We start from the raw sequence: 12719 nt of genomic DNA on the forward strand, positions 1-12719 counted from the left end.
GAATGGACCAGAATCACAGAACCAACCGGGAAAAGTTTTCTACACACATGAGAAATTATCTGTTTAAAGTGAAAGCCACCCTCAGGATGCTCTCAGCTTGGACAAAGGGAAAAAAATAAAGAACAAGACTAATGGCAGACTTTTGGGATGCTAACTTACACTAATTAATTTCTCCAACAAAGGCAGCTGAAGAAAGGTATTTGAACATAAGATTTTGTATGTGCAATTCTGGATGTAACATCTACTTGCAAGACCTTATCAACCCCAAGTTAGGTGCTTGCCCTTTCAGCTGCTTACAGTGGAAAGACAGGGGAAAGAATTCACTGATTTTGTTTTCTGATTTGAACTAAATAAATCCCCAAAACTAAAATACTGTATCTAACTGGAAGAGATTTTAAATTATACCTTCAGGTTTATTTGCATGAAAGTAACTCTTAGAAAAAACAATACCCTGTGCAACTTTAAAACATACCTTCATAGACACTGTCTTGTTTACCTATTAGATCAGGTGCCTGACCTTTGTACCTGTATGAAAAAATAACAAAGAAAGTTACTGAGTTACATATTTTACAAATATTCATAAAAATTTTAAATTTGGTTCCCTTTTTAGTCTAACTGTTAAGTTTACATATATTTATGAATGATTCCAGAAAAGCCTAGTAACAGAGAAACAGATACAATGGTTTCTGAAAGTGTGTGTGGAGGGGGGGAAGCACTTTGCAGTACTAATGTATGAAAAGTCCACAGAAAAAAATACTGGAATTTTCAGACAAAATTGATTAAGAGCTTTCAAAAGTCACTAAGAAGGAGGCAACATCCCAAGGAATTATTCCTTGTTCTTAATTTAGAAACTAAAATATCAAAGCAACATTTTTTTTCTAAATATGCATTTGTCAAACACAGAGAATTATTTTAAGTATCAGAAAATCCTGCTAGGAATTCTCTCTTAAATCAAATCCCTAAAATGCCGATGGCTCGTAACCGTGCTTAGTTTCCTTTCCTTATCCACTGTCTCCTATTTCTGTACCTTTCAGAGGCTGATATTTTAGACTTGCTCTTGAGGGCCAGGTATTTCTCTCTGCAGATTCCACAGAGCAGGTAGTAGGGGTTGCCACTGCCGCACTCGCCGCCGAACCAGCCGTCCACGTAGGAGCCGTTGCTGCGGTAGCCCTGGCGGTTGGCGCTGCGCCCGCAGCCAGGGTGGTTCCTCTTCATGTGCTGGTTGAAGCTGACCACGCTGGACTCACACAGCTCACACACCACCACCTCTTCTCTATCTTCAGATTCACACACGTGCTGCACAGCAAGGTTTTCACACGTTATTTGGACAGAAGAAGTGTCTGTGCCTTAGATATAAAACATGCCAATAACCTTAGGTGGGTGTCCCTGCACATTTCTGTCACTGAGTGACAGTCATATGGTTGACTTGTACGAAAGTAAAGCAGAAACAAACAATTTATGACATAATGAAAACCATCTCAGAAAAGGAAAAACATTTGAAAGTAAAGCTTCGGAGAAGCCTATTTCATGTTAGATTGACTCAAGAATTCTTGACAGTGTAACTTTTCATTTGTAACACTGTCACTTTCAATATTGTCTGTATCTGGTTCTCCTCAGAACTTGTCTGAAACTAGAGCTAAAAATTAAAAGAATCCTTTTTTGCTTTCAGACAACCAGATTTTACATTTACTGGGCAACAAAAACTACCATTTGTGTCAGCAAATATCAAGGTTTTATCTCAATGTGAAGTCCACTTTTCATAATTACACTTCTGTCCTAAGTCAGTAATTTCACTGACATGTTTCAGTGACACAAACACTCTGAAAAATTCAATATGCATCATGCAACTTGCTTCCATATCAAAGCTAGGTAGCATTATAACTAGGAGATGAAAAGCTGAGTCTTACGGGTTGATTGTCTAATCTGACAGGGATAATCCAAAGATTATCAAAGTGCTGTTATTATCTTTGTTTTCCACCTCAACAGTTTATTTAGTGCTCTACAGAAAAATTCAGTGAGGACTGTCACCACATCCTTCTCAGAGAATGGACTACATGACACAAGAAAAACTGACTGAAGTGCAAATTATATTGCTAGAGATTAGATACTGTTAGCAGTAGCAGCAGAAGAAACATTTATTACTGTCCTTGTTATCTCACACAACTAAACCATCTAGGAACACTTATTTGATTTCTAATTGGTATTATCAGAATAACTATATGAGTTCTGCTCTCATCTTTCAGGGGAGGGAGAAGACAACTACACATGGAAATGCAGAGCAAGAAACACAAGAAATCACTATTCTTAACCTAGAGATGATACTGCAGAATATAAGATGATTTTAAGCACTGCTGGCATTTAGTAAGATACTTTCAAAGAGGCTCTAAACATACACATGTTGCTTTAAACTTGAAAATATAGGCATGCAAAAAGCAGTAAGTTAAAGCAGCCCCTGCTGCAGTCACACACACCCAGGTAGGCCAATCCAGTACCTCTGGGATCCACATTCCCAGAATATCATTATCACTAGCCAGGTCTTGCCCAAACATAGCTTCCATTGCTTCATCATCAAGGTCGATCTCCAGCTCCTCATCCAAGTTGAAGTCATAGAGTGCCCCTGGATCTTGCTGCAAGGAGATCCCTTCCCTGCGGCTCTGGTTCCTGTGGGCCTGCACTGAGCGGTACAATCCCGCTCAAGGTGGGAAGAGAGAGAAAAAGGAAAGCAGGACTTTTATTTTCCATGGCAGAGAGCTGGCTGTACTTGCAATTTCTTTTTTGTTTTAACTCTTCTGCTGAACAATTTTAAATATACATTGTTTAAACTCTTCTGCTGAACATAAAACTCTTAACTATACATTGGCACACATATAAGAAGGAGCTGTCTGAATGTCCTGCAAAGTCCCAGTCCCCTTCCTATTCATTTCCTGGATAAGCAAAGCCCTTGGAATTCTTTCAGTCCCTTACCAGCACGTGCCAGCAGCGTTCGGGCAGCCAAATCGAATTTGTGCCTCCGTGTGACAGCTGACCGACTTCGAGAGGGAGGGCCGCTCGCTGCAGCCGCGTTATCCACGTGATCCAGATTATCAGGGCTACAGGAATTGGGAATTTACAGGTCAATTACACCAAGTTTCAAACAACCACACACAGTAACTAAGTCATATATACTAACAATATTTCCTTTCTTTAATGGAAGGAAAAAAAAGAAATTCAAGAATCTTCAGTTTCAAGGAGCACATATATACAGTTTTGACTGTAAGAGTTACTTCAAACAAATCAGATGCAGCGAAGTCAACACCTACTTGATCTTCCAGAGGGCCTAAGCACAGCAGAAGTTTTGACAGAGCACTCATTCTATACTAGGTTAATTAGTAGCTTGAATAGTTAATTAATCAGCTTGAATTAGTTTTCTCTCCTCTTTTGAAGAAATAAAATCATCTCTGTTGCTGCTGGCTGAGTCAATTCACCTTTGACACGTGAATTTGGCAAAACACGACTTTAATGGAATTTTGCTTTAATTTTTGGTCTTTTAGCTAAAATACAACTATACTACCAGCCCTCATTTTTTTTTTTCATTCTTTGCTTTTTTTGCTGTGAAGAAAACATGTTCAGTTACAATCGTCCCCAGTTCGGCAAGCAAACAGCACAGGAAAACAAATGCACCATGTACACCTGATTTAATTGCATCTTTGCTTCTGCTCATGCTGTAACAAAATTCAAAAGCTGCATTACAAAATAATGCAACAATGAATTGGTGAGATTTCCAGTTTCAGGAAACAGATTACAAGCAATTACAAGAAAATTCCTCTACCTCTCACTAAAGCCCTCCTCCAATTCAGGGGCATCAGCAGAAGGGATATCCCCTGGAGACTGCAAATAGCAATGATCCCCAGATTTCCCACTGCTGCCAGAGACAACTGCTCCGTGCCGTGACTCTGCAGTCCCCTCTGACTGAGGCTCTTCATCATCCTCATTTCCAGGGTGCTCAATCATCCACATGGCCAGCACTGTGATGTTCTGTGCATCTGCTTCTCCTCTGGCACCTGAAAGCAGGAAAACCACACTTTGGAACTGTATTTTACCACTGATGGTTACAAAAAAAGCCATCTGTTTTTTCACAGAAATGGTTATAAAACTTAAAAATTAAGTATTCTACTGGAAAACAAGCATTTCATGTGTACCCAGTCTTCCAGTTAAACTGATATTATAGCTAAAGATTACCTGTAGCTTCCATAGCTTTCGCAATCTGCCTGAGGGAGAAGCCCATTTCCAGCAAGGGAACAGCAATGGCAGGAGGAGGAGGGGATGTTGAAAGTCGGCTGCTTGGATCAGACAAAGCTTAAAAGACAGAAAATGATACTGTAAAGCACATAAATCTTTCTCAGGTGTTGCTTTATTACACCTTACTTTGATATATCAGCTTGCACTAAGGAAATAATTACTCCCAACTTTTGTCTCAATTACTTTCCACAAAATGAGATACTTTCTGTAACAAAACCAGAGGGAGGTCATTCCTCTTTGTAACACAGATTATGTTCACTGACTCAGTTTGATCAAGTAGGATACTGATGATATGCAAAAGACTGTTTAAGCAATTTCTATTGTTTTCATTTTGAACTATATCAAATTATCTATTTGATCCATATTAAGGTAACCAGACAAAGCTATCCTTGTCCAAATCAGAGATTCCCAAGTGGTGAGACCATTACACATTCCTCTTAAGGTACAGAAAAAGACCTCAGCTGAACTCTGAATGTATCTGAAAAACCTCTTGTTGGATGATGGCTGTGATCCTGTGCAGAGTCATTCAAGGGACTCTGAAGAGGTCAGTTACTGCCCCAAACCCACAGTTTCTTTCTGACTTGCCATAAAAGTGATGCCTAATCAGTGAAGACAAAAATGCACTAACAAACAAACACTGTTGTAAAGACACTATTGCAACTAGAAGCAAGTCACCTCATCATTAAATCAAAAGGAAAAAAAAAGAGACATGAAACTGAGGGGATCAGTTGCTATGCAACACATGAACCACTACACACCCCAATTAATAGCACAGATATAAGGGCAAGAATAAAAGTACTGGCGAATGTACCATATAATACATAAATTCTTGTTTTCTGTGTGGTATGTGAGCCAACAAAAGCTAGAAAATTAGTGCACTTATCAGCAGCACACAACCAAGTAAACAAGCCCAAATCAGATGAACATTTTGAAGCAGTTACCAATTACACTTCACTATTGTTTTTTAATCCAATCCACAGCTTTTAAAAACTCATTTTGTTTGCTTGATAAAGCCTACAGCTATATAATCTGCAACCTTTTTCCTAAGATAGTGACTAAAAGGTTTCCAACAATGCTTAGCATGTTCGTTTGCCTTAAGAAGAACCTCTGTTGGGTTTGCATCTCTCAGAACATGGCCCCTGAGCTCCTGTGACCTTCCTGACTTGTTCCCATTTCTCTCCACTGCCAAGTTTACCTGTGCGATTGGCAGGCCTTGCAGACTGGGAGTCTGGAGAGGTCAAACTTTGTCTCCTTCCAACTTCATCTGAAGGAGATGTTGGTAAAGAAGATATTGGAGGAGTCTGAGCACGTCGTGCTGGAAGTACAGTTGTGGTAGGATAACTGGAGAACATTTGCCTTGAAAAAAGAACAATATACATTTATGTTGAACAGAACTGTGCTGAAAAAGGTCTGACACAAGAAGTACATCCAATTGGAGTGCACTTGGCAAATCCTACTTGATGCAATTGAGTTGAGTAAGGGTAAGACACAACACATACTTTGAGGAAACAGCTCATTCCTACCAACTTTATCTCTACATTTAAGTTCTAAGCATGACATTAAAAAAACCCCTCAGAGACCAGGAGGTCTCCTAGGAGATAAAATATAAACACTTCTTCCATTCCCCTGGTTTGTTCAGAACTCAGGCTGACTAATAAATTAAGGCTGACTTACTAAGGTTAAGTATTTGATGTTCACTGTCATAGTATGAAGACATTGTTCTGGCTTTTACCAAAAGATGTCTGCAAAACTTCTATGAATTAATAAATTTAGAAACGTATTCTATGCAAGGTAAAGCAGATCTCCTTCAACAGTGCAAACTGCCTCTGCAAATTCAGCAGCTTATCTTCCATTTCAGTATGTCAGGGTAAGCTGAAAGAACATCTTAGCTTTACACGATGTTACCTACCAAGATCTATTCTGGTCTGAGAATCAAGTGTTCACTAAAAATGAGTTTCAGAGATTTGTAATTTAAACTACACCAAATAAACACGAGAACTGAAGAACAGCTTAAGGAGAACATTTTCTCCTTTTTAAAGAATTCAGATATTACATTTATAATCAGTGTATAGCAAAGGCTTAACAGCTTTCTAATAAAAAACACATACCCTGCAAGGCAAAGTAACATTTAAACTGTGTCCCTCTGCAGGGGCAGTTCTTGGCAGCATTTTTAAGGGCTTAGTGAGCTGAAGCCATATATTCTACCTAAACCATGCAACTGGCTCCCTACACCCACAGAATCATACATGCCAAAAGGATTTTTTACCTCAGCAGACTGAGAGGCATAACACCAGGTGATTCTGATGCTGGAACTGTTTCTGTATCAGTCACTGGAGTAGTAGCAGTGGTGGTATCCTCCAGAGAGCTGCTCATGAAAGATGTTGTGCTCGAAGCAGAAGGGCTGGTTGTAACTGGTGTTTGGGCTTGCTGAGACTGATCACCTTCTTCTACTTGTTGTTCCACTTCTGCAACAGAAAAATAAGGATGTTACAGCAACATTCATTGTGCAGATCAAAACAGTAGCCATGGCTAAACTTTCAAAAGTAACTATTGTTATTTAGAATTCATCCTAGAAAAAGAAAGGGGTGTGCAGATTCTGCCACTAACTCATGGACTTGAGTAAAGAAATCAGTCCAGGAGCTCTTGCTGTTCTCACAGGGATACAAGGTAAATAGCAAACAAACCATTTACTTATGCGAAAGTTTATAATATTCAGATTTATGGTTGTAACAGCCTGGATTGTTCTCAAAACAGACAAAAGGGGAAGAGGTCTTAGATAAAAGTACAGCTGATCAACTATAAACCTATTTTTAACTCAGCTGTGCAATAGCATTTTTAAGGGGTTTTTATTGTTGGTTTAGAAGAATTGCAAAGCCTTCTGACAAGTATACAGAGCATTGATCACTTTTAGAAATGTTAAAGACATTAAAAACTTAGTTCTGGTTGCTGTGCATTCATTTTTATTAGGATAAGGAATTAGGAAAAAGGCCAAAGAAATCAGTGTTATATCTATAAATGAAGTTCTGCAAAATTTCTCTGTCCGATTAAGATTCCCCCAAAGTACAACCACTACAAATCGACAAGACTACGTTAACTGTGTTATCATTGTTACTATTCATTTCAATCTCATTTTGAACATGTACCTTGTTTAAGTCTGCCACCAAACTGGTCCTCCAGCAGCCCATGAACCACCAGTTTGTAGATCATGGCCTGTGCCCGCTCCAGGTCAGCCAGCCCCAGCGCTCTCTTGATGGGCGAGCGCATGACGGCGCGTTTCACCATGTGCCGCATCAGGAACTGCAGCGCCGCGCGCAGCTCCACGTCCTCGTGCACCACCGGCGACCCCGCGCAGTCCGAGTTGTGCCCGTTCTCCGCCAGCACTTTGGGGATCAACAGCAGCTCAGCATACTTACTACAACTGAGAAGAACACTAAGGGACTTCATAGCACCAAGATAAAGGTAAGACAGCTGTACAGCTCGGATTTCTGACTGCACTATATCATGACTTCGTGGGGTGTGCTCGTGATTCTTTTTTCTTCCTTCAGCAGGTTGGTGTTGGGATTCCATACCTAGTGTTGATGGTTCTAGAGAAAAGGAAACAATTTCATTTTCCGACTTAGAGGTTGTAGCACCGTGTCCTTTGTTATCATCAGCACTTTGGCCTAATCGTGTATCTGATCCAGTGTCACCCTCCATTTTCTGGTCCATCTCCCCTTTATCTTCAGATTCATGTCTGTGTTTTTTCTCATGTCTCTTGGTGCTTTGCTTTCCCGTATCTTCATGAATGCCAGTCAGATAGGTAAGGTCCAGTAACACAGTAGCTGTCAGCCCACGAAATCTTGCAACATCAAAAGGCAGTGGCTCACAGGGCTCCAGATTATACAACGGAGTATCACTAGGCGACCAAAAAGTTGGGAAGCTTTAATAAAGATCAGAATGACACAGGAAAAAGCAAGTGAGGGAGAGACAGAAGGAAAGTTCAGGAAGTAATGTAGGCAAATAAGATGCAAAATATATTTAATAAAACAAACTAATTCTAAAAATTAAATGCAAACAGGGGAAAATGAGGTTATGATCAGAAAACAGGGAGATGTGGTTTCAAAGCAAATGCAACAAAGCATACACAGGTTTTCAATAACAAGCACTGACACCCAGAAGCCCCACAGAAACTATCCACTCTGTGCTAACACGGGCTCTGGATATATTACTTATCAGAAATATGTAATAAACTTTTATTAAGAAAAACTATCTGAAGGTAAATATTATCACCATACCTGAATCTTAACAGGTACAAAAGCTTATAAAGAAAACTTTTAAAGAGTAAGGAAAAGCTTTGATTGACCTCAGCTATTCATCACCACGAGCACACTACTGAGAGCCCAGGACAGCTCTGTCTCTGTGTGTCAGGACAGAGCACCCAGTGAGGACAGTGACCTTTGACAAACACAGGTCAGAAAACCTAACAGACATATTTACATGATTATCTACCTGTCCATCTATATTCAGGGATATTTTCTGGTATTATTTAGGACTGTTACACTTGACTAATTTTCACTTGAAGCAGGACAAAAATTCACCAGCCTGTATTTTCATACGCCTTGTATTTTCCATACATCCAGCAGATAAATGACTTTTAAATCTTCCTTTTACTATCCCAAAAAGTTTTCCAATCTTACATTGTAAACTTTTATCTAAAAATGAAAGCAAGCTTTAGCCTGGTTTTAATTAAAAAGGTGAAAAATGAACCTAATTAAATGCGTTATCAAAAGCTTGCTTATGATCAAGTGCTATTCCACATTACTCAAATAAAACTTTGAATTATTTTAAGGGCTACACCGTCACATGGGCATACTTGAAAGAATTTATACCTGGAACTAAATTAACTGTACTTTGGTATAGTCAAAGGGATCACAGCCTTTGCAAAGACAAAACAGACATAATGTTGCAACAGCCTGAAAAGCGAAGTTATTAAAACTTCGGTTATTTCAGAATGTAATTGCAACCAGCAGGGAAAAGAAAAATAAAAAGTCACTGCTCAATTTCTTCAAAAGACTTCTTCAGCTGTAGGCAGAAGGAGTTCAAGAAACTAAGTTAATCAAATCTTTTCCACACAAAAACACAGGCAATGCTTGTGAAAGCACCAAGTAGCTCAGAGAAGCTTCATTTCAGCTTCCTTCCAGGTGCTTTCCCTTTGAAGGCTTGTCTGCAAGGTGGGTGGAAAAAGAAGCATCTCCTTCCAGCCTTGAACACTCGAAGGCAGGTGGGAGAATGAGTGCACACTACCTCAAGGCAGCATTAGTTTCAATACCACTGAAGTCTACACTTGAAGCAATTGATCAGCATGACTCTGATATAAAGGATAGGTTTCTTCTGAGGATTTCCAGCCACAAACCACTACCACGACACAGCAGAAAATGTAGGAAATGGGCATACCTGATTGTAATCTCTGCTTCATCCCACTGGACCTTGGCAGAGGTACTGCCCTCCTTCACCACTCCCAGCAGGGTGGCATGACGGCCCGTTTGCTTGTGCACACATCGGCCTCCAACTCTGAGCCCAGCATCCACTCCTCCAATCACTGCCAGGACAGGCCACACCTCCACACAGAGCATCTTCAGCTGCAGCTCTGACAGCTCTGCCAGCCCATGGCGGCTGTGCTTGCTTTTCTCCTCCTCTTTGTTTTCCTTCTCCTCTCTCACCTCGTTCTCTTCTCGGCTTTGAACAGAGCGACTTTTCTTCAGTTTCTGACCTGCTTCCTTAAGACATGTTTTGATTTTATTCAATCTTTCCATCATTTTTTTATTGATGCAGTGAGTCCAGCGGTCTGTGCGGTGCAGGATTCGAATGAGCTGGATGGTGGCTTCTGCCAGCACTGCAGCAACAGGGCTGCAGATGGGATCCCCAGGCAGCAAATCTCTTGGTGTCCCACGCATCTGCATGTCACAGATCTTCACCTGTTTAAAGACAACAGTTTACAAATTATCTTCTCAACATACCTCAATAAGCTCTTCTTATAAATACTGGAGTGGCCTGGAATCGAAATAATTACTAGCACTGTCTTTTTTCACTCAGAATCCTTAGGAAAATCCCCCTTAACAGTGAGTAAAACCTCCATCCTTCAGACTCAAGGATGCTGAGCATTTCATGGTTTCTCACACAAGACTATCTAGAAATCCTAATACTACACTCTCCTTGGTTTCTGGGGAACAGAATATTTTGTGTAGAACATGAAGCCTTTAAATCTATTCTAAATACTAAAATACATTTTAAATTTACAATAGATTACAATAATTGAAACACTCTGTATTAGCAACACTGTTTTGGTCAGTAATGCAAAGCAGCACCATACAGGCTGCTCTGATGAATACTGACTCTACACCAGTCTAAACCAGTAACCTCCACAGATGAACATTTCAGTTACCTTCTCTCCTGGGTTACTGCTATAGAACATAACACAAGGGTATAACTCAGCTGCATCCACATCTTCAAAAGCTAGTTTTGGCTCCTAGGAAAGAAGCAAAAGAAAAACCCCTCAATCTTAGAACACCCTAACAAGCAAAAACATGAAACATGAGAAAGCTATGTTTGTATTATAAATCTTCTAAGTACTGAAACTGCCAAATGTTTTAACTCTCACGCTTATCCATGCCATATTACCTTTGCAAGAAAACCCACCAAAAAACTAATTATGTTAAATACCTCTCCATTTTTACCAAAGGAAATAGTTCTTGCTTCCATATCTAACACACATGTAATGAAATCTCCTTGGGTGAAGCTTGACAGAGTCAAAGTCTGCTCTCCATTGTGGTACAGGTTGCCACTGTAGGCTCTGTAGAGCCACATGTCTGAGGTAGTGCGATGGTTGAAGTCGTGCACGGGCCAGCGAGACACCCCCACACAGGTGCCTTCATTGCCTCTGTTCTCCTTCACGATGTAGAACTAACAGGCAAAACAAACACAGGGAAAAACATCAGGAATACACACTTTAACACAACAAAGCAAGGAAAATCTTCCTTACACATATGTATGTCTACTTTTAACTGTTTTTCACAAAAGCTTTTAATGAGAAAAACAGTAAGTTTATATGCTAAAACCATTTAAAAATCCCTCCAAATGATGTATTTAACACTGTTCTCGTCAGTCAGGCTGGTGTGTCTTTTTCTGCAGGAAAACAACACGTTTTGTGAAATGTGTTTCTACAAAAAAATCCTAAATCTACGTAATTCAGTAGGTAAGTTTTGCAAAACTGCACATGCATGCTGACTGTGGACCTTAGGGGCAACTATCATTACCTCTAATAACACATAACACATGTTCACAGTCTGCAATCTGCATGCTGAAATACTCAAATCCCACCACTCACAAGCAGACACAAACTCTTCCCTTGGCACTGAAAAATCACAGAATGACTTAGGTTGGAGAACATCCTTACAATTATTGAGTCCAGCCATAAATGTAACACTGCCATTTACTCAAGAATCGTGTCATAAGTGAAAAACACAGGCAGGTGCTGTTAGTAAAACATAGCACATTTCCAAAACAATGAGAGAGAAGGTAAGAAATACACATTTATGCAACCCACCTTCCACTGGTAACACCCAGAAGTAACTCCAGTGGAAGCTAAGCCATATCCTTTGCCTCCACTTCCATGAGTTAGAATCTGCCCATTCTCCACTATGCAGCACTGAGCTTTCTCAGGATCAAAGGACACTTCCTGGATGGGAAGATTCTCATCTTCATCCTCAGATTCTCCTTGCTTCTACGAGAAATAGAACAAAATATCTGTGGTAAATGTAATTCAGCTGCATTCAGTCGCAAGACAAAGTACAAGCACTGTTACCTGGAGCTTTATTTCTTGTTCTTTCTCCTTTATTTGAATTGCATGTTTGGCCTGGGCTATTGGACTCTCCCACATGCAGTCAGACAGAAGTGAGAACAACCGCTCAACAACCTGGGGCATTGGGACACAATTCAGATCATTTTAACACCAACATGAGGACAACAGCAACACTATATTGTTTTACTTTGCTTTGTAGGTATAAACATCAAAATATTTAGTGTTCTTAGATTAACAAGTAACTACACTGAGCCTTGTTTGACTTGGATTTTGAAACATTTAGCAGTTTAAGAGATTTTTGAGGAAATGTGAAAGTTTGTAACAAAATATAAAGACCTGAGCCATCTGATCATCTTCAACGCCAGATTCACACGCAGGTAACACAGCTTCCAGTACATGAAGTGCAAGCAGTCTGGTCCTCAAATTGCCAACCAAGGGAACTCCTGGAGATGGAACAACATGTCAATAACCTTCAAATTACTTCAGCTTCAGGCCTGCCCCTGGTTCCATGCCTCCAGCGCCCCAGAGTGCAACCCCTGTGCACCTACACTGCAGTTGGTCTGAAGTGTTCACCAGGAACTCACTATGCAATACAAGCTCTCAC

General features: G+C 40.1%; 1 protein-coding gene across 7 annotated transcripts in view; it reads right to left on the reverse strand.

The window, feature by feature from the left end:
• HERC1 (HECT and RLD domain containing E3 ubiquitin protein ligase family member 1) overlaps positions 1-12719 on the reverse strand; it is a 97308-nt gene that overhangs the window by 24500 nt on the left and 60089 nt on the right. For 4 of the 7 annotated variants that reach the window (XM_074549487.1, XM_074549489.1, XM_074549492.1 and 1 more), the window contains exons 32-46: positions 12452-12558; positions 12119-12229; positions 11861-12037; positions 10978-11217; positions 10700-10783; positions 9712-10232; positions 7422-8197; positions 6545-6743; positions 5474-5634; positions 4219-4335; positions 3809-4040; positions 2965-3089; positions 2472-2692; positions 1028-1296; positions 473-525 (exon numbers count right to left, since the gene is read on the reverse strand). In XM_074549487.1, the coding sequence (XP_074405588.1) occupies positions 473-525; positions 1028-1296; positions 2472-2692; positions 2965-3089; positions 3809-4040; positions 4219-4335; positions 5474-5634; positions 6545-6743; positions 7422-8197; positions 9712-10232; positions 10700-10783; positions 10978-11217; positions 11861-12037; positions 12119-12229; positions 12452-12558 (3393 nt within the window). The remainder of the gene's footprint in view (positions 1-472; positions 526-1027; positions 1297-2471; positions 2693-2964; positions 3090-3808; positions 4041-4218; positions 4336-5473; positions 5635-6544; positions 6744-7421; positions 8198-9711; positions 10233-10699; positions 10784-10977; positions 11218-11860; positions 12038-12118; positions 12230-12451; positions 12559-12719) is intronic. The other 3 variants (XM_074549488.1, XM_074549491.1, XM_074549490.1) reach the window with 3 other exon arrangements.

This window comes from Zonotrichia albicollis, chromosome 11 (assembly GCF_047830755.1).
Source record: "Zonotrichia albicollis isolate bZonAlb1 chromosome 11, bZonAlb1.hap1, whole genome shotgun sequence".
NCBI lineage: Eukaryota > Metazoa > Chordata > Aves > Passeriformes > Passerellidae > Zonotrichia > Zonotrichia albicollis.